The sequence below is a fragment of the Pan troglodytes genome, chromosome 10 (assembly GCF_028858775.2).
Source record: "Pan troglodytes isolate AG18354 chromosome 10, NHGRI_mPanTro3-v2.0_pri, whole genome shotgun sequence".
Taxonomy (NCBI): Eukaryota; Metazoa; Chordata; class Mammalia; order Primates; family Hominidae; genus Pan; species Pan troglodytes.
This window is the reverse complement of record NC_072408.2, coordinates 135,651,440-135,671,942: the sequence shown is the minus strand read 5'-3', so window position 1 is coordinate 135,671,942 and position 20,503 is coordinate 135,651,440. Positions and strand designations below refer to the sequence as shown.

The 20,503-nt window shown below is 51.4% G+C and overlaps 2 protein-coding genes and 1 long non-coding RNA gene across 9 annotated transcripts in view; 2 read left to right on the top strand and 1 right to left on the bottom strand.

Annotated features, from left to right (window-relative positions):
* Positions 1–11,680, bottom strand: part of GLT1D1 (glycosyltransferase 1 domain containing 1) — a 131,088-nt gene extending 119,408 nt beyond the window's left edge. For 4 of the 7 annotated variants that reach the window (XM_016924622.4, XM_016924623.4, XM_054664712.2 and 1 more), the window contains exon 1: positions 11,508–11,680. In XM_016924622.4, the coding sequence (XP_016780111.1) occupies positions 11,508–11,575 (68 nt within the window). In that variant the 5' untranslated portion in view covers positions 11,576–11,680. The remainder of the gene's footprint in view (positions 1–11,507) is intronic. The other 3 variants (XR_008538604.2, XM_054664715.2, XM_016924624.4) reach the window with 3 other exon arrangements.
* A 194-nt stretch (positions 11,681–11,874) lies between these two features.
* Positions 11,875–15,951, top strand: LOC129136696 (uncharacterized). Its single transcript, XR_008538605.2, has 3 exons — positions 11,875–12,038; positions 12,790–12,949; positions 15,681–15,951. It is a non-coding gene; the product is annotated as an uncharacterized LOC129136696 (long non-coding RNA).
* Positions 15,952–15,986: 35 nt separating this feature from the next.
* Positions 15,987–20,051, top strand: LOC112205022 (uncharacterized). Its single transcript, XM_024348147.3, is given in 3 exon segments — positions 15,987–16,085; positions 18,334–19,818; positions 19,821–20,051. Coding segments are annotated over 3 exon segments (1,803 nt in total). The 3' UTR covers positions 20,040–20,051.
* The last annotated feature ends 452 nt before the right edge of the window (positions 20,052–20,503 follow it).

Genomic DNA, 20,503 nt, shown 5'->3' with positions numbered 1-20,503 from the left:
CTACAGAGAAAGTCACAGCTGCAAGACAGGCACACCGTCAAGTGCCCCCCACCATGTCCACCCCTCTGGCACCTGCAGGCCTCTGGGCCACTCCCTGAGGTCCCAGCAGAAGCCACACTCCTTCTCCAGCTCACCCCTCCCCAACAGCTCAGGAGTTAACCACCCCACAGTCATGCCTCTCCCTGTTTCCTCTTCCCACTCACATTCAGGCAGCATCAAATATGCCCGAGCCCTAGAAGGTTTCCCCAGCAACCCAGCATCCTCCCCCAATCAGGCTCTACTCTCTCCTCCCCTGCTCATCGCAAAAGGACTTCTGGAAATGAAAGTGTGGCATACATTCACCATCTCCATCTCCCATGCCTGCCCACTCCTGGGCTTCCACCTGCCACTACTCCTGCAGAACAAGATCAGACAAGATCTCCACGGACCCTCAGGTGCCAACCCTCATTGCCCCTTTGACGTCTTGAGCAGATGAACCTGTTAGCAACATCCAGCATCACTAACCAGCCCTTCTGCTTGGGAAATTCCTCTTCTTTGGCTTCCCTAAGTTTTCTGGATTTCCGGAGCCCTCTGCCTTCCCAGGCTGTCTCCTTTCTGATCATGTTATATCCCAGTTTGCCCCACCCCTAGTGCAGGACTAAGCAAACTTCATCCCACACTCAGCTTCTCATCTTCAGCCCGGAAGCCTCTTGGAGTGCCCGTGGGTTCCAACTGCCCTAATTCAACAAAAACTTACAGTGGGTCGTCTGACAGGCACCTCGCAGTCAGCATGTTAAGACTCTCCTGCCCCAGCCAAGCTGGCATCAGCCAGCATTCCACGTGCAGGGACGTGCCCACCGTGCACACAGCGGCACAAGCCAGGCCCCTGGAAGTCCCCCTAGTGCTCTTCTCTCCCCGCTGCCACAGCATCGCAGGGTGCTTCCAGATAGTATTCAGATCTATACACTTTTTTTTTTTTTTTTTTTTGAGATGGAGTCTTGCTCTGTCGCCCAGGCTGGAGTGCAGTGGCACGATATTGGCTCACTGCAAGTTCCACCTCCCGGGTTCACGCCATTCTCCTACCTCAGCCTCCCGAGTAGCTGGGATTGCAGGTGCCCGCCACCACGTGTGGCTACTTATTTTGTATTTTTAGTAGAGACGGGGTTTCACTGCGTTAGCCAGTGAAACCCAAAATTATTACTCTAACTTTCCCCTGCCTTCCTGTGTAAAACCTGACCATAAAGAAATTATCCCAGGCCAGGTGCGGTGGCTCACGCCTGTAATCCCAGCACTTTGGAAGGCCGAGGCGAGTGAATCGCCTGAGGTCAGGAGTTCAAGACCAGCCTGACCAACATGGTGAAACCCCGTCTCTATTTACTAAAAAAATACCAAATTAGCTGGGTGCGGTGGCACATGCCTGTAATCCCAGCTACTTGGGAGGCTGAGGCAGGAGAATCACTTGAATCCAGGAGGCAGAGGTTGCAGTGAGCCGAGATCACGCCACTGCACTCCAGCCTGGGCAACAAGAGCAAAACTCCATTTCAAAAAATAAATAAATAAATTATCCAAACTACCTTGTTTGATTGTAAGTCACAAAGCCCCCATTCCAGAGCGGGTCTGCCTTGTACCAGAAGGAAAGAAGGCTGCACAGAGGGGCCAAGATGAATCCAGACAGACTCGCCTTGCTGGGCCTCCCTAAGCAGTCTATCGGTGTTCGATCAGACCCTTTTCATCCCATCCTATTCCCATGTGGCTGTCCGTACCTTGTTGAACCTAAGCATAAACTGGCCAGTCTCTCGTGTCTCTGGGTCTTCATTCTGAAGGCTCCCATGTCATGTAAAACTATGACCAACACAGGTGTGTGCCGTGTCTCCTATGAGTCTGTCTTTGCTCAGCTGGTTTTCAGTGAACCCTCAGAGGGGGAAAGGGAAGCTCTTCCTTGGACCCTACGCCCTCTGGAACTAGGTCGGCTCTATTCAGAGTCCTCTCTCTGTCATCACCCTACACTTCTCTGTCATAGCACTGATCGTATCACAATCAGACAAATGTTTGGGTAATTACGTGCTTGTGTCTGTCTTCCATGCTAGAATGCTAGACTTGTCTTCCAAGTGACAATGCTTAGCATCGAGCTGATGTGCGCAAGCTCTCTATGGTTGAGCGGCTGCCTCCTGAGGACAGGGACTGCTGACGCCGGCTCTGTGTGTAGCGCCTACACAGCACTGTGCCCATGGGAGACGCTCAAAAAATATCTGCTGAATGAAGATATTAACAACTTTCTTTTTTGTGTGATACAGGGTCTCATTCTGTTGCTGCCCAGGCTGGAGTGCAGTGGTGCCATCATGGCTCATCGCAGCCTCAACTTCCCTGGGCTCAAGTGATCCTCCTGCGTCAGCCTTCTGAGTAGCTGGGACCACTATGCTCAGCTAATCTGTGTATGTTTTGTAGAGATGGGGTTTCACCATGTAGCCCAGGCTGGTCTCAAACTTCGGAACTCAAGCAATCTGCCTGCCTCAGCCTTCCCAAAGTGTTGGGATTACAAGAGTGAGCCACAGCGCCCAGCAACAACTTTCAATGGCTATCTTTGTGGGGTTTTTTTGTGTGTGTGTGACACAGAGTCTCACTCTGTCACCCAGGCTGGACTGCAGTGGCGCAATCTTGGCTCATTGCAGCCTCCACCTCCCAGGCTCAAGCAGTTCTCCTGTGTCAGCCTCCTGAGTAGCTGAGATTACAGGCATGCACCATTATGCCCAGCTAATTTTTGTATTTTTAGTAGAGACAGGGTTTCACCATGTTAGCCAGGCTGGTCTCAAACTCCTGACCTCAAGTGACCTGCCTGCCTCAGCCTCCCAAAATGCTGGGATCAAAGGCGTGAGCCACCGCGGCTGGCCTCAATGGCTATCTTTGAACGTGGAAAAATTAGTAACAAGATCTTCAAAAAACAAACAAAACAAAGGAAGGTAGAAAAAATAAAATAGCCTCCTTGTCTGAACTTCATCTGCATTCACACTTTCCTTTGACTCCTCAAAAGAAAATCTAGAAAACCTGAAAACTTTTCCTCATACTTTTTTTTTTCTTCCCAAATGCTTGACACAGAGAATTCAGAATGATGCGGCCAGAAAGTAGCCGGGCCTGGAAGGGAAAGTACTGCCTTGGATGCAAAGGATGTTTGCATTTCTTCCTTCGCTTTCTCTCCTTTCTGGTCCGCGTCCTGTAGTGCTCCAATCTGCCCCCATTATCTAAAATGCTTCCCATTCCGACAAACACACCTTTGCACTCTCCGTTCCAGATGGAAAAACACAACAAACACACAGTCACCACCCCGCTGCACCAAGTCCAGCTATGAGTGTGACAACATTTGCCATCATTCTGATGTCAACACACTCCTGGCTGAACTGCCCCTTGGGCTTCCCTGCTCTGGGCCGAGGAAGATCAAATGCTCTATTTTGTTCTCTTTCCAAGACCATCTTCATGCATTTCCCCAGTACCCTTGGCAGCTCTGCAGACAATACCCTAGGCATGCAACTCAGTTATCTAGTGGATATCTGATATCAAGATGTAGAGCACGGGTCAGAAGGCCTTTCCTGGAAGCAGACAGAGAGGAAATACCTTTGGGTTTGTGGGTCAGAGGGCCTCTGTTCTAACTACTCCATTCTGCCCCTGAGAAGCAAAAGCAGAAATGTGAACAACACGTAAGCGTATAATAGTATAGCTGGGGCCACTACAACTTTATTTACAAAACTGGCAGGGAGGCTGCGTTTCACCCCGGGCAGGCAGCAGTTTGTCGCCCTGGTTTTAGAAGATGATGTCAGTGTTTCCAAGGACTAGCCTCCTGTTTTAGCATAACAGGGGGCACCCTTTGAAACAACTCCACAACTTACTCTCGGCGTGAATATTTCTTACATCCACTCCTTGTGCAGTTTATCCCCCTCCACAGGTGACATGAACTTGGTTCTCTAGGTGTCAGACTCTATTTTTTCACTTACCAGAGCTGCTTTTAATTTTGAACTTCACCGTTAGAAACTGACCTAGACCAATTTCCCCGGTTCCGTGAGGACGGCCTGGCTCTCCTGGCAAATGTTCATTCTCAGGGGATCAGAGGGGGGTGGGGACCCTTCTGACCTCTTCCTTCCAACCTCACCACCGGGTGTGCCCTACAATGAGAGGAACTCTCACTCCAGATTCAGCCACGCACACACAAAACGGTCTATTCTGCTGGGCTGCAGAACTCTCTGTGTTCTCCAAGCACCCTGCCCGAAGGATCGAGTCCACACTGGACCATACTGGCAGCCACACTAGCCAATCTAGTTAAGCCAGATGACAGAGGGTTATGGCAGGGATGCAAGACCAAATAGAGCTGGCAACCCCTCAAGGGCTGCCCAGCAGGTGAGGGCTCCCTGACTTCTTGGTCAAAAGCCTGTGTCGTCTTCCCAGTGAACCACATATCTTAGACACCACTAATTTCTTTTTGTTGCGACGGAGTCTCACTCTGTCACCCAGGCTGGAGTGCAGTGGTACAATCTCGGCTCACTGCAACCTCTGCCACCTGGGTTCAAGCGATTCTCCTGCCTCAGCCTCCCGAGTAGCTGGGACTACAGGTGCCAGCCAACACGCCTGGCTAATTTTTGTATTTTCAGTAGAGATGGGGTTTTACCATGTTGGCCAGGCTGGTCTTGAACTCCTGACCTCAGGTGATCTGCCCACCTCGGCCTCCCAAAGTGTTGGGATTACAGGCGTGAGCCACCGCGCCCAGCCTAATTTCTGAAATGCTTTATGCTAATGAACAAATCTTCTGATGTGGGTTGCTAATGTTACATTGCTTAGGAGACATCTCTAGAGTGTAGGTGCCACATTAGGGTATTCAGAATACTCGCTAGCAGCTCACAGGTTATACTTAAAGGAAACTTACACACCCTGAACACTTTATACTGAAGAATATTTAACGTGACACACAGACAATACAACATCAATTCTCAAGTTATTGATCCCCCAGATTTTTTGCCCAAGAAACACATTATTCCATTCTATCACCTACATCTTCTAAAAAACTACTAGACAGCAGAAGCTTTAGATTTTCCTGTCTTTTTTTCCCAGTATTTTCCCTCTATCATGAAGGAAATCACGGGTTTTTCTCTCCTTCATTCCCCACACTCAACTGCCAAGGCCTGTTCATTTTACTTCTTAAATATGCCAAACCCAAATGCATACATGATTTTCAACTACACACAAATCTCATGGCCTTTCATGGTGCAATCCTGTTTTTTGGCACAAAACTGAAGGTGTCGCGTGGCCCCGTCTCCCTCTCCAGCCACATCTCCTGACCCCACCCTGTTTTTGGCACAAAACTGAAGGTGTCCCGTGGCCCCGTCTCCCTCTCCAGCCACATCTCCTGACCCCACCTAGAGAAGGGTTCATCAGCAAAGCCCTGTTCACAGGTGTCGCGTGGCCCCGTCTCCCTCTCCAGCCACATCTCCTGACCCCACCCTGTTTTTGGCACAAAACTGAAGGTGTCGCGTGGCCCCGTCTCCCTCTCCAGCCACACCTCCTGATCCCACCTAGAGAAGGGTTCATCAGCAAAGCCCTGTTCACAGGTGGGGCGGGGTCACTCTTGGGGAGGGGCTGTCCTGTGCACTACAGGGTGTGGAGCGGCGTCCCACTCAATGCCAGTAGCCCCCAACACTAGTGGTGACAGCGAAGTATGTCTCCAGACCTTGCCCAACGACCCTGGGGGCAAAATGGCTCCCCCTCCTCGGCACATCCTCTGTGCCCCATGCTCCTCCGGAGGGAGAGTCGCTGATCTACAGGATTCTGTGCTGTGAAGGCTGCGTGACTCTCAGTTCTGGAAGAGATGGTCTCTTCCCATCCCATTGGTTGACGCTCTGCCTAAGACGCCTCCCCCTCCGTTCTCCCACCTTGCTAACTAAGGCCCATTATGCTGATTAATAGCTCACAACTGTTGTTGATGAAAAGAGTCAAACTCTGTAAAATATTAAGAGATTTATTCTGAGCCAAATATGAGTGACCATGGCCTGTGACCAGCCCTCAGGAGGTCCTGAGAACATATGCCCAAGGAGGTCGAGGTACAGCTTGGTTTTACACATTTTAGGGAGGCATGAGACATCAATCAAATACATTTAAGAAATACATTGGTTTGGTTCAGAAAGGCAGGACAACTCAAAGCATGGGGGTTGTGGGGAGGAAGGGCGGTTCCAAGCTATAGGTCAATTTAAACATTTTCTGGCTGACAATTGGTTGAGGCTTGTCTTAAGACCTGGGATCCATAGAAAGGAAATGTTCAAGTTAAGATAAAAGACTGTGGAGACCAACGTTCCTTTGAAGTCTTACGGTGGCTGCCCTTAGAAACAATAAATGACAAATTTTTCCTCTTCAGATCTTTAAAAGGTGCTAGACTTTTAGTTAATCTCTTCAGGATTGGGAGGGCATGGAAGAAAAAGATCCAGCTATGTTAATGGAGATTTTTTTTTTTTTTTTTTTTGAGACTGAGTCCCCCTCTGTTGCCCAGGCTGGAGTGCAATGGTGTGATCTCAGCTCACTGCAACCTCTGCTTCCTGGGTTCAAGCAATTCTCCTTCCTCAGCCACCCAAGTAGCTGGGATTACAGGTGTGTGCCACCACATCCAGCTAATTTTTGTATTTTTAGTAGAGACGGGGTTTCACCATGTTGGCCAGGATGGTCTCCAATGCCTGACCTCAAGTGATCCACCTGCCTTGGCCTCCCAAAGTGTTGTGATTACAGACGTGAGCCACCAGGCCCAGCAGAGATTCTTTACAGATGCAGATTTTCCTCCCACAAACGATGGCTCTGCAGGGCCATTTCAAGATATGGCACAGAAGCATGTTTTGGGGTTAAATTTTTGGTTTTTTTTCTTGTCTCATAATGTTATGCCAGAGTCAGACTGGAAGGTAAGTCATGATATACAGTGTCAAATAAAACCCATCTGATGGGATTTTATGGTTTGTAGGGCATGATTCCCAGACCCCTTAGACAGGAATTTGGGCAAGATAAAAAAATCAGAGCTTAGTCCTCACTATGTTCCAGACACTGCTTTAAAAACACTGAAAGTGTATTAACTCTTTTAATTCCATTCACAACCCATATTGGCATCCTCATTATGAAAAAGAACACTGAGCCACAAAGCAAACTTGGTCTGGACCCTGCCATTTTTCAGCAGGGAATGGGCTTGGAAGGCACGAGAAGGCTTTCCCTGACCTCTGATCTGGGATCGGTCCCCACCTATATGTCCCCAGAGGATTCTGTGCTTCCCAGGCCAATACATTCATGAGGATTTAGCACCATTACTTATAGATGGGGTGTTGATTTACAATGACCAACTTGTGTAAGAATAGAACCCCTTCTTTTTTTCTTTAAATTCGGTCTTACCTAATTCTGACCTCCTATTCTGCCAGGCTGATGGGAACTCCAGATTTACGTATTTGGGGAACTCCTTCACCAAGTGTCCAGGGTCAGTTGAGGGTGGTCTCCGGGGTCTTTGGCAGAGATTTTGGAGGAGAACATCCAGTCCTCACTGCTCACTGCTGATTAGCTCACAGGGACTCTCAGTCACCAAGGGAACCTCCCTCCCCGCCCGTCCAGGACACCAGCATCATTTCCTCAAGGAGCCTAAGCTTTCACAAGGCAGAAGATGTCTTCAAGCAACTTCTGCTTTTTTCTTTTTCTTCCCCCAGCAATCCTTCCTGAGGTGAAGGACAACAAACGCCTGGTCTGAATAAACATCAAAGCATGAATTGCAGCCTTTATTCTGCTTCTGCACAGCCGGGAAAAGAAAGAACAAAGTGACTAAATGGCCCTCCACTCCAGTTTAGCTGAAGTCAACCTTCTGTATAAACCCTGCCTGCCTCCTTCCCCTTTGTAGCCCCAAGGCCTAGCAAGACAGGCAATTTCAAAAGTGCACCACCAACAGAATGATGGGGGAGTGAATCTCAGGATGGCAGCTAACACAGTTACTTTTTCTATTAATTCACCTCTGAGTTGGGACAAAAGTAACGTGAGCTTGTGGGTGGGTGTGAGTTTGGGCCCTTGGAAGATGTGGGTTTACAGCTCGTTAGGAGCAAAATATTAAATAACAGGTAGTATTTCCTTTTTGCCTGAAGCTTCTAACTCTGTGCCCGTTCAGGTTCTTCGGTCACTCAACATTGTTTTTGATTTTCTTTTCTTTTTTTGAAACGGAGTCTTGCTCTGTCTCCCAGGCTGTTGTGCAGTGGCGCCATCTTGGCTCATGCAACCTCCGCCTTGCAGGTTCAAGCGATTCTTGAGCCTCTGCCTCCCGAGAAGCTGGGATTACAGGTCTGTGCCACCACAGCTGGCTAATATTTTTATTTTTAGCAGAGATGGGGTTTCACCATCTTTTTTTGTTTTCTTGTTTTTTTTAGTGGTAATTACTTCTTAAGCACAAAGTGTTTTCCCCACCACATGTACAAGCCAGATTTGGCCTCTCTCTCTGACTCATTTCCTAGGACTGGCCCCAAACTCTCTATAGTCCAGTGACCCTGGCTGCCTTTCTGCTTCTCACACAGCTCAGGACCTGTGTTCTCACCATTATTCCTTCCTGGGACCATCCCTCCAGATCTCAGTGACAGCCTCTTTTCGGTCTTAGCTTCAGTGTCATCTCCTGAGACAGCCTCCCGGACCACATTCTCTAAAGCATCTCAGCCATCATCATGCCTCTCAATCACTTTATGTAGTTTTGTCAGAGGCGTTTGAACCAGAGTAACTCAGTCTTGAATAAGGGCTGGGTAAATGAGGTTAAGACCTACTGGGCTGCAATCGCAGATGGTTAAGGCATTCTAAGTCACAGAATGAGATAGGAGGTCGGCACAAGATACAAGGTGATAAAGACCTTGCTGATAAAACAGGGTGCAGTAAAGAAGCCAGCCAAGACCGACCAAAACCAAGATGGCAACGAGAGCGACCTCTGGCTGTCCTCACTGCTACACTCCCATCGGCACCATGACAGTTTACAAATGCATGGAAATGCCAGGAAGTTACCCTATATGGTCTGGAAAGGGGAGGAGTGAATAATCCACTCCTTGTTTAGCATATCATCAAGAAATAACCATAAAAATGGGCAACCAAGGCCAGGCGAAGTTGCTCATGCCTGTAATCCTAGCACTTTGGGAGGCCAAGACCAAAGGATCACCTGAGGTCAGGAGTTCGAGACCAGCCTGGCCAACATGCGGAAACCCTGTCTCTACTAAAAATACAAAAATCAGCTGGGTGTGGTGGCAGGCGCCTGTAATCCCAGCTACTCCAGAAGCTAAGGCAGGAGAATCGCTGGAACCCGGGGGGGCGGAGGTTGCAGTGAGCTGAGACCCCGCCATTGCACTCCAGCCTGGGCGAAAGAATGAAGCTCTGTCTCAAAAAAAAAAAAAAAAAAAAAAAAAAAGGCAACCAGCAGCCCTAGGGGCTGCTCTGTCTATGGAGTAGCCATTCTTTTATTTTTTTACTTTCTTAATAAACTTGCTTTCACTTTAAGGACTCGCCCTGAATTCTTTCTTGTGCAAGATCCAAGAACCCTTTATCGGGTTCTGGATCAGGACCTCTTTCCGTTAACAGTTTTGTTTTATTTTTTAGAGTTTTGATCTGCCACCCAGGCTGGAATTCAGTGGTGCAATGTCACTTTGCTGCAGCCTCAACCTCCTGGGCTCAAGTGATCCTCCCGCCTCAGCCTCCTGAGTAGCTGGGACCACAGGCATGCACACACCACACCAGCTAATTTTTAAATTATTTTTTTGTAGAGATGAGGGTTTCACCATGTTGCCCATGCTGGTCTTTAACCCCTGGGCTCAAGCAATCCTCCCATCTCAGCCTCCCAAAGTGCTGGGATTACAGGCTTGAGCCGCCATGACTGCCTGCCCTAGGTTTTTTGTTTTTTTGTTGTTGTTGTTTTGTTTTTTTTGTTTTTTTTTTTTTAGATGGAGTCTGGCTCTGTCGCCCAGGCTAGAGTACAGTGGAGTGATCCCGGATCAATTGGCTCACTGCAACCGCTGCCTCCCAGGTTCAAGCGATTCTCCTGCCTCAGCCTCCTAGTTTTGCTTTCTTAATAGCACTAATCCCTATGTGAAATCACCTCCTTCATTCCTCTCCCATACTGGGATGCTGGTTCATCCAACAGAGCCAGGAACACAAAGGGCTCCTCACTGCTAAACCCAAGCGGAGCATCACTGACCTATTTAATAGAAACCTGCGCCATGAAACCTGAGTGTAAATTTTCCAGCAAATTTCAGAAAACTGATGGATCCTCTCTGGGTCATTTCTGCTTATGATCTTTAGGAGAAATTAGCTGAAAGGGACATGAAAGTGTTGGTGGAGTCTCAATTGCTCATTTTAATGATGAGGAGGCCGGGCACAGTGGCTCATACCTGTAAACCCAGCACTGTGGGAGGCCGAGGCAGGCGGATCACCTGAGGGCAGGAGTTCGAGACCAACCTGGCCAACATGGTGAAACCCTGTCTCTATTAAAAATACAAAAATCAGCCGGGCGTGGTGGTGCACACCTGTAATCCCAACTACTTGGGAGGCTGAGGCAGGAGAATGCTTGAATCCGGGAGGCGGAGGTTGCAGTGAGCCCAGATCGCGCCACTGCACTCCAGCCTGGGTGACACAGCGAGACTCTATTTCAAAAAAATAAATTGATGAGGAAACAGGCCCACAGAAGGGAAGTAAATTGGGGAATTTCATGAAGCAAGTCCGCTTTTACACACACACACACACACACACACACACACACACACGGCTTCTGTTAAGCTGCAGGCTCTAATCCTGGCACTTCCCAGGCTTCGCCTCAAGGAATATGTTTATCCGGCTAATACAGGCCGAGCGCCCGCTGTGCGGCTGGGAGGCGGCGGGATTAACGCGGCAGCCCCTCCCCGGGCCCCCGCCGGGCTTGCGTTCCAGCGACCAGAACACAGACCAACAAGTAAACAAATAAGACAAAGGCAGAAAAAGATGAGTGTGAAGGAGCTAACCAGCCAGGAAGACGAGAATAGAGAGGGCAGAGGGGAGGTGGGAAAGGGACTTCGGGGACAGGACCCCGGACGCCGGCACACAGCCGAGACCCGATCCGCGAGGGCAGGGCTGGCACCGCGGTCCCCGGCCTGGAAACGCGCCCCCGCCGGGAGCTCCGCGGACCCCGCTGCGCATCCCTGCGGATCCCGCTCCCATCCTGCTTCTGCAGCGAGGCCTTCCCGGGCCCCTCCACGAGAGGCTCCGGGCCTGTTCACCTGCTCAGTCCCCTCCGGAGAGCGCGAGGCCAATGCGCCGGCCGCACGGAGACCCGGGGACACGCGCGCCACGCAGAAGGCACCGACCCCCGCGCGCCCGGCAGGCGGCACCGGCCCATCCGTTTGTGCGCGCGGCTCGGGACGGCCCCGGCGCGGCTGGAGGGGGCCTGGCTGAGCGCCCTGCGTCCCCGAGTCCCGCGTCCCCGCCCCCCGGCCCCCGGCACCTGGCCCCCGGCCCCGGCTTCGTAGGCCCCGGCGCCCTGCACCTACCGAACGCGCTGGGCCGTGACCGCGTTGCCGGTGTGTGGCCGCAGCACCGCCAGGAACAGGAGCCGCATGCCGCCGCCGCCGCCCGGGCCATCGACCGGCCCCGCCGCCGCCGACCAGGCCCCGGGGCCGGCGCAGACGCGGACGGCGGGGGAGCCGGGGCGGCTGGGTCTGTCCCGCCCGCCCCTCCGGGAGGCCGCGCCCGCCCCTCCCCGAGGCCGCGCCCGAGCTCGCAGGTTCCGGCGCCAGGCGGGGAGGGGGACGGGAACCGGGGGTCTCGGGCGACGCGAGCCCTGGGTGCGGGGTGGCGCGGGTGTGCCCCGTGGGGTCCATCACCAGGGTAGCCGCGGTCCGTTCCCACCTGGACCAGGACCAGCGGCGACCACAGTCCCTCACACGGGGACCAGGACCAGCGGCGACCACAGTCCCTCCCAAGAGGACTAGGACCAGCAGTGACCACGTTCCCTTCCACAGGGAACAGGCAGCGGTGACCACAGACCATTCTCACGGGGACCAGGACCAGCGGTGACCACGGTACCTCCCACGGGGACCAGGACCAGCGGTGACCACAGTCCCTTCCCACAGTGACCAGGACCAGGGGCGGCCTTGGTCCTTTCCCACAGGGAACAGGAGCAGGGGTGGCCATGGTCCGCTCCCATGGAAACCAGTGATGGCTTCCATGGGCTTCACTGGGAAATCAGGGCTTCACGGAGCACCGGGTTGGCTGCAGGTCTGTGCCCACCGGGACCAGCAGAGACCTCGGGTTCCGTCCCACAGGGTGCTGCAGAGAGGGGCTCTCAGCCTCATTTTCCATGACAACCTGAGTGGGGCCTTGGTCCGCACGAAGCCCAGGATTCCTTTCTAGTCCCATTCCAGGGAACGTGGCATGATCAGTCCCAAATTCCTTCCCAGGCTAGACTACCCTAAAACTAACCCGAGGAGGGGAACATGGGGACTGTGTGAGGAGACAGTAGAAACCCATTTCAGGGCCGCACCTGTCGGCTGAGAAAGATGTTGGAGAGGGGAACCTGGGCTTCATCAGGGTGCATGGGCTGCACCTGGTCTGGATCTCCAAAATAGGATACCTTGAGTGAGAGAAATAGGGAACTGAAGGAGGCCTCTGGCAAAATGCCATCTGTGGATTTAAACAAGCACCCCCCAAAACAGCTGTTAAGTGTTTACAAAGATGCACATGTATTTACAGATGTGCAACATTCTAGTGGGTGCCCAATATTTTCATTTACCTTCAAACTGGATTTTCTGTCATCCCCTAAATACCTTCCAGCCTCAAAAAGGGAAAGTGGGAATGAAGAAAGCCATGACATGGGATAACCACCGTCAGTGGCAGGTCTCCGGCCTCCCTATGCAGCATGGTGACCCCCAGGCTTATCAAGATATAAAAGTCCATCCTGGAGGGCACATTCGGCTCCGCAGGCTTCTCCCAGGTAGACCCACCACTCTGTCTCTCAGTGTGGCATGGAGTAGGGAAGAGTTTTATATTATTGTAGAACAATCAAAATCCTGTCCTCCTCTCACTCTCAAAAAAACACCCAGGATTTTGCTCTTCTTCCTGGTATTTCAGCTTCCCAGGCACCAGGCAGGCAGGCCACATCCTTTTTAAAGGACCAAAGTGATCTGAAAATATTATCATTCTGCTAAACAACTTAATACTTTCCAACAGAATTACACAAGGAAACAGGAAAGGGGACAAGTTGCACAGAGCTGTCACAACCCCCTTCTAATGACATTTTAGAAAAAGGGTTTTGACCCCGGGCACGGCGGCTGACTCCTATAATTCCAGCACTTTGGGAGGCCGAGGTGGGTGGATCACTTGAGGCCAGGAGTTCAAGACCAGTCTGGCCAACATGGCAAAACCCCGTCTCTACCAAAAATAGAAAAATAGATGGGCATGGTGGTACAAGCCTGTAGTCCTAGGTACTTGGGAGGCTGAGGCATGAGAATCATTTGAACCCAGGAGGCGGAGGTTGCAGTGAGCCACGATCATGCCACTGCGCTCCAGCCTAGGCAGTAAAGCAAGACTCAGTGTTAAATAAATAAATAAGTTTTGAGTGGACTCCTGATATATTTGCTACACACCAAGAAGAGGCAATAAAACGCAGTGTCTGGTGTGGTGTACAGAAGTAGAGGGGGGCACTTGCCCATGATCTTCCCCTATTTCACCTTGCCCATGGGATATTAAAAGCTAAATGTGAACAGATACATTTCTGATTTTACAAAGGCGACTTCAGCATGAGCCCAGAAAGGAACCTCCCTAAGGAGAGTTGAACTGGCAGCCCTGTGGGCTCAATATCATCCTTAGATGTATTTAGGCTACACTGTGTTTTTCATAAAAGCTGAGCTATTATTTTTTGTTTGTTTTGAGACAGTGTCACTCTGTCATCCAGGCTGGGGGTGCCATGGTGTGATTATGGATCACTGCAGCTTCCGCCTCCTGGGCTCAGGTGATCCTCCCATCTCAGCCTCCCAAAAAAGTAGCTGGAACCATAGATGTGCACCACCATGCTGGGCTAATTTTTTGTAGAAGTGGGGTCTCACTGTGTTGTCCAGGCTGGTCTTGAGCTCGTGGGCTCAAGCAGTCAACTCACCTTGGCCTCCCAGAGTACTGGAATTACAGGCGTGAGCCACTATACCTGGCCAAGCCACCATTTTTTAATTGGGAGCTTTCATATAGAAGTTGGAATTTCTGATATCTGTTGAAAAATGAGAGCTCTGATTAAATGAAGCCACCATCCTGTGGCTGACTGAAGCTGGGAAGTGGCTGCCTGCTTTAGATGAAATCTGAATGTGCCATTTCACACAGTGCTTGAAGGCTCACTTCAATTCCTTGACAACCTCGATCTGTATTCTTGTGTTTAGAAAAAATTTGAAGTTTATTTTTACGTAAATTAAGTTCAGAAGAAGGTGGCCCAAGCCTAATATAGTGGCTGTACCATCACCAGGAACCCAGACTTTCCTCTGTCTACTCCATCATGCTAGTGTTTAGCTTCTAGTCTCAAGATCACCTTATCAAGGAATTGATAAGGAAGTAGGACTGCTACAGCTCCACCCATCACATCAACATTCCAGGCAGCAGGAAGGAAGGAAAGGCAAAAGTGGTGCACTCCAGATGGTGTATTTTTTTTTTTAAGTGTCTTCCTAAAAATGCAAACAGCCCTATGCCTTTATTGTGTTGGCCGTGTGGCCATTTCTTGCATCCAAGGAGGCTAAGACATGCAGTCTATTAACTGGGTACACTGCCACCTAAATACAATCATGTTACTAAAGAAAAGTGGCAGAATAGGTTTGCAGTAAGTCACCTCTGCCATAGCAATCTAAATTAATAGATTAAAAGAGGAAATGGCAGAGGCATTTGAATCAGAGCAACTCCCTCTTGAATAGGGGCTGGGTAAAATGAGGCTGAGACCCACTGGGCTGCCTCCCAGGAGGTTAAGGCATTCTAAGTGACAGGATGAGATAGGAGGTCGGTACAAGATACAGGCCACAAAGACCTTGCTGATAAAACAGTTTGCAGTAAAGAAGCGGGCCAAAACCCACCAAAACCAAGATGGCAATGAAAGTGACCTCTGGTTGTCCTCAACTGCTACACTCTCACTAGCGCCATGACAGTTTAGGAATGCCATGGCAACGTCAGGAAGTTACCCTATATGGTCTAAACAGGGGAGGCATGAATAATCCACCCCTTGTTTAGCATATCATCAAGAAATCACCATAAAAATGGGCAACCAGCAGCCCTCGGGCTGCTCTGTGTATGGAATAGCCATTCTTTATTCCTTTACTTTCTTAATAAACTTGCTTTCCCTTTACTCTATGGACTCGCCCTGAATTCTTTCTTGTGTAAGATCCAAGAACCTTCTCTTGGGGTCTGCAATAGAACCCCTTTCCGGTAACAGAAATACATATGACCCTCTCAATGGGTGGAATAAGAACATTCAGTAGGATTCAACACTCATTCTTGATGATACAAAAGAAGTAATAAAAGTAAGAAGAAAGAAAGGAACAAGGGAAGGAAGGAGGGACTGGGAGGGAGGCAGGGATGAAGGAAGGAAGGAAGGAAGGAATTCAGTAATATAAGAAACTATGAAGAACTTTAAAAACTCTGTTTTTTAAAATCTTGCAGGTAAAAATTGCCTGACTCTGTGATTATCTCTTTTCTAGTCTCTCTACAGCTTATGAGTGGTTGAACCAGATTCAGAACTGCTCTCCAGAGGACTTTTGGAAATTTGGGGATGGAGAAGGAAATTTGTTGTCAGAATGATTAAGGAATGTCATCAATATTTCACAACTAGGCCCAGAAGTTTTAACACCTTGCAACGTATGGGACATCCCTGCCTAAAGAAAAAATGCTTTTCCCCAAATGCCAGTAGATACCTGTATTAGTCAGGGTTCTCCAAGGAAACAGAACTAAAGGGAAATTCATATTCGTAAATGGAGATTTATTATGAGGCATCAGCTCATGTAATCATGAAGGCTGAGAAGTACCCTGATCTGCTGTCTGCCATACGGAGAACCAGGAAAGCTGGTGGTGTAATTCAGTTCCAGTCTGAAGGCCTGAGCAATGGTGTAAATCCCAGTTTGAGGGAGGAGAGGGAATGGTGGGGGTGGTTGCTGAGAAGATGACATGAAATGTGCCAGCTCAAGCAGTGAGGCAGTGGGGAAAATGGAGGGGGGGTGGGGAAGGGGGGGGCAAATTCCTCTTTCCTCCTCCTTTTTTTTTTGAGACAGGGTCTTACTCTGTCCCCCAGGTTGGAGTGCAGTGGTGGGATCTCGGCTCACTGCAAACTCCGCCTCCTGGGTTCAAGCAATTCTCTTGCCTCAGCCTCCTGAGTAGCTGGGATAACAGGCACACACCACTATACCCAGATAATTTTTGCATTTTTAGTAGACACGGGGCTTCGCCATTTTGGCCAGGGCAGTCTCGAACTCCTGACCTCAAGTGATCCGCAGGCCCTCCTCGCCTCCCAAGTGCTGGGATTACAGGCGTGAGCCACCGCGCCCAGCCTCCACCTTTTTCGCTCTACTTAGACCTTCAACGGATTGGATGAAGCCCAGCCACACCCGGGAGGGCACTTGCTCAACTCAGTTCACGGACGCAAATCTCATCTGGAAACACCTGCCCAGGTCCACCTTGAAACTACGTCCAATGTGGGCCCCTGATATGGGTTTGGATCTGTGTCCTCACCCAAATCTCATGTGAAATCGTAGCCCCCAGTGTTGGAGGTGGGGCCTGGTGGGAGGTGGCTGGACCATGGGGGTGGATTTCTCATGAATGGTTTAGTGCCATCCCCTTCGTTCTGTCTTCATGAGAGTAAGCAAGTTCTCACCAGCTCTGGTAGTTTACAAGTGTGAACTCGCCGCACTCGCTTGCTCCTGCTCCCACCATGTGAGACGCCTCACTGCCCGTCTTCCTTCTGCCATGATTGGAAGCTTCCTGAGGCCTCCCCAGAAGCAGAAGCTGCAGTGCTTCCTGTAAAGCCTGCAGAATCGCAAGCCAATTCAACCTCTTTTCTTTAAAAACTACCCAGTCTTAGGTATTTTTTTTCTTTTCTATTTTTTTTTCCCTTTTGAGACAAGATCTCACTCAGATGCCCAGGCTGGAATGCAGTGGTACAATCTCACCTCACTGCAACCTCCACCTGCTGGGTTCAAGCGATTCTCCTGCCTCAGCGTCCTGAGTAGTTGTGCCACCAGGCCCTGCTAATTTTTGTATTTTTAGTAGAGATCACAGTTCACTGTGTTGGCCAGGCTGGTCTCGAACCCCTGACCTCAGGTGATCTGCCCGCCTCAGCCTCCCAAAGTGCTGAGATTACAGGCGTGAGCCACGGCACACGGCTTTCAGGTATTTCTGGTTTTTTTGTTTGTTTGTTTGTTTGTTTTTGAGACGAGGTCTCGTTTTGTCACACAGTCTGGAATGCAGTGGTGTGATCTCGGCTCACTGCAGCCTCCGCCTCCCAGGTACAAGTGATTCTCCTGCCTCAGCCTCCCAAGTAGCTGGGATTACAGGCATGCACCACCACACCCAGCTAATTTAGTATTTTTAGTAGAGACGGGATTTTTTTTTTTTTTTTTTTTTTTTGAGACGGAGTCTTGCTCTGTCACCCAGGCTGGACTGCAGTGGCGCGATCTCGGCTCACTGCAAGCTCTGCCTCCCAGGTTCACACCATTCTCCTGCCTCAGCCTCCGGAGCAGCTGGGACTACAGGCGCCCGCCACCACGCCCGGCTCATTTTTTGTATTTTTAGTAGAGACGGGGTTTCGCCGTGTTAGCCAGGATGCTCTCGATCTCCTGACCTCGTGATCCGCCCATCTCAGCCTCCCAAAGTGCTGGGACTACAGGCACCCGCCACCACGTCTGGCTATTTTTTAAATATTTTCAGTACAGACGGGGTTTCACCATGTTAGCCAGGATGTCTCAATCTCCTGACCTCGTGATCCATCCACCTCGGCCTTCCAGAGTGCTTGGATTACAGGCGTGAGCCACTGTGTCTGGCCACTTTTTTGTTTTCTAAAATGGAAGTAGTTCTCCACCGCTGGGCATGGCCTCCTTCTTCTCCACACTGACCTTTCCCTTGCTCAAGGCTTCCTGGGGCTGCAAAGCAAAGAACCACGAACTTCTCCGTGGCCTAAGCCACGGAAGCTCTGGAGGACAGATGTCTGGGCTCACAGTGTCACAGAGTGGCCCTTCCTCCGGCTCCGGAGGACAGACGTCCGGGCTCACGGTGTCACAGTGTGGCCCTTCCTCCGGCTCTGGAGGACAGACGTCCGGGCTCACGGTGTCACAGAGTGGCCCTTCCTCCGGCTCTTGAGGACAGACGTCCGGGCTCGCGGTGTCACGGAGTGGCCCTTCCTCCGGCTCCGGAGGACAGACGTCCGGGCTCGCGGTGTCACGGAGTGGCCCTTCCTCCGGCTCCGGAGGACAGACGTCCGGGCTCACGGTGTCACGGAGTGGCCCTTCCTCCGGCTCCGGAGGACAGACGTCCGGGCTCGCGGTGTCAGCAGAGTGGCCCTTCCTCCGGCTCCGGAGGACAGACGTCCGGGCTCGCGGTGTCACAGAGTGGCCCTTCCTCCGGCTCCGGAGGACAGACGTCCGGGCTCGCGGTGTCACAGTGTGGCCCTTCCTCCGGCTCCGGAGGACAGACGTCCGGGCTCGCGGTGTCACAGAGTGGCCCTTCCTCCGGCTCCGGAGGACAGACGTCCGGGCTCGCGGTGTCACAGAGTGGCCCTTCCTCCGAGGACAGACGTCCGGGCTCGCGGTGTCACAGTGTGGCCCTTCCTCCGGCTCCGGAGGACAGATGTCTGGGATCACGGTGTCAGCAGAGTGGCCCTTCCTCCGGCTCTGGAGGACAGATGTCTGGGATCACGGTGTCAGCAGAGCGGCCCTTCCTCCGGCTCCGGAGGACAGACGTCCGGGCTCGCGGTGTCACAGAGTGGCCCTTCCTCCGGCTCTGGAGGACAGATGTCCGGGATCACGGTGTCAGCAGAGTGGCCCTTCCTCTGGCTCTGGAGGACAGACGTCCGGGATCACGGTGTCAGCAGAGTGGCCCTTCCTCCGGCTCTGGAGGACAGACGTCCGGGATCACGGTGTCAGCAGAGTGGCCCTTCCTCCGGCTCTGGAGGACAGATGTCCGGGATCACGGTGTCAGCAGAGTGGCCCTTCCTCCGGCTCTGGAGGACAGATGTCCGGGATCACGGTGTCAGCAGAGTGGCCCTTCCTCCGGCTCTGGAGGACAGATGTCTGGGATCACGGTGTCAGCAGAGTGGCCCTTCCTCCCGCTCTGGAAGACAGACGTCCGGGATCACAGTGTCAGCAGAGTGACCCTTCCTCCGGCTCTGGAGGACAGACGTCTGGGATCACGGTGTCAGCAGAGTGGCCCTTCCTCCGGCTCTGGAGGACAGACGTCTGGGATCACGGTGTCAGCAGAGTGGCCCTTCCTCCTGCTCTGGAGGACAGACGTCTGGGATCACGGTGTCAGCAGAGTGGCCCTTCCTCCTGCTCTGGAGGACAGACGTCCGGGATCACGGTGTCAGCAGAGTGGCCCTTCTCCGGCTCTGGAGGACAGACGTCTGGGATCGCGGTGTCACAGAGTGGCCCTTCCTCCTGCTCTGGAAGACAGACATCTGGGATCACGGTGTCAGCAGAGTGGCCCTTCCTCTGGCTCTGGAGGACAGACGTCTGGGATCACGGTGTCAGTAGAGGGGCCCTTCCTCTGGAGCCTCTAGTGGGGAACCTGTTCGTTGCATCTTTCGGCTTCTGGTGGCTGGTGTTTCTTTTTTCTTTTTTCATCTTTTTTTTTTTTTAAATTTAATTAGAGACAGGGTCTGCCTGTGTAGCCCAGGCTGGTCTCAAACTCCTGGCCTCAAGCAGTCCTCCTGCTCTGTCCTCACAAAGTGCTGTGGTTACAAGCGTGAGTCATGGGGCCCAGCCTGTTGGTGTTTCCTGACTTGTGGCCCCATCACTGCAGTCTCTGCCTTCGGGGTCACATGGCCTCCTCCTCTGCTGGAGCATCCCCTCCCGTAATTTTCTTTCTTTTTTTTTTTTTTGTTTTGTTTTTGAGATGGAGCCTCGCTCTGTCACCCAGGCTGGAATGCTGTGGTGGGATCTTGGCTCACTGCAACCTCCACCTCCAGGGTTCAAGCAATTCTCGTGCCTCAGCCCCCCAAGTAGCTGGGACTACCAGTGAGCACCACTACACCTGGCTAATTTTTGTATTTTTAGTAGAGATGAGGTTTCACCATGTTGGCCAGGCTGGTCTCAAACTCCTAACCTTAGGTGATCTGCTTGCTTCAGCCTCTCAAAATGCTGGGATTACAGGCGTGGGCCACCACGCCCAGCCTCCTGTAAGTTTATTTTAAAGGCACTCATCATGTGATTTTGGGCATGCTGGGCAATCTAGGATGATTTCCTCATCTTAAGATCCCTATTTTAGTTACAACAAAAATCACTTTTTCTCATAATGTCACTGTTGTGGTTTGAATGATGGT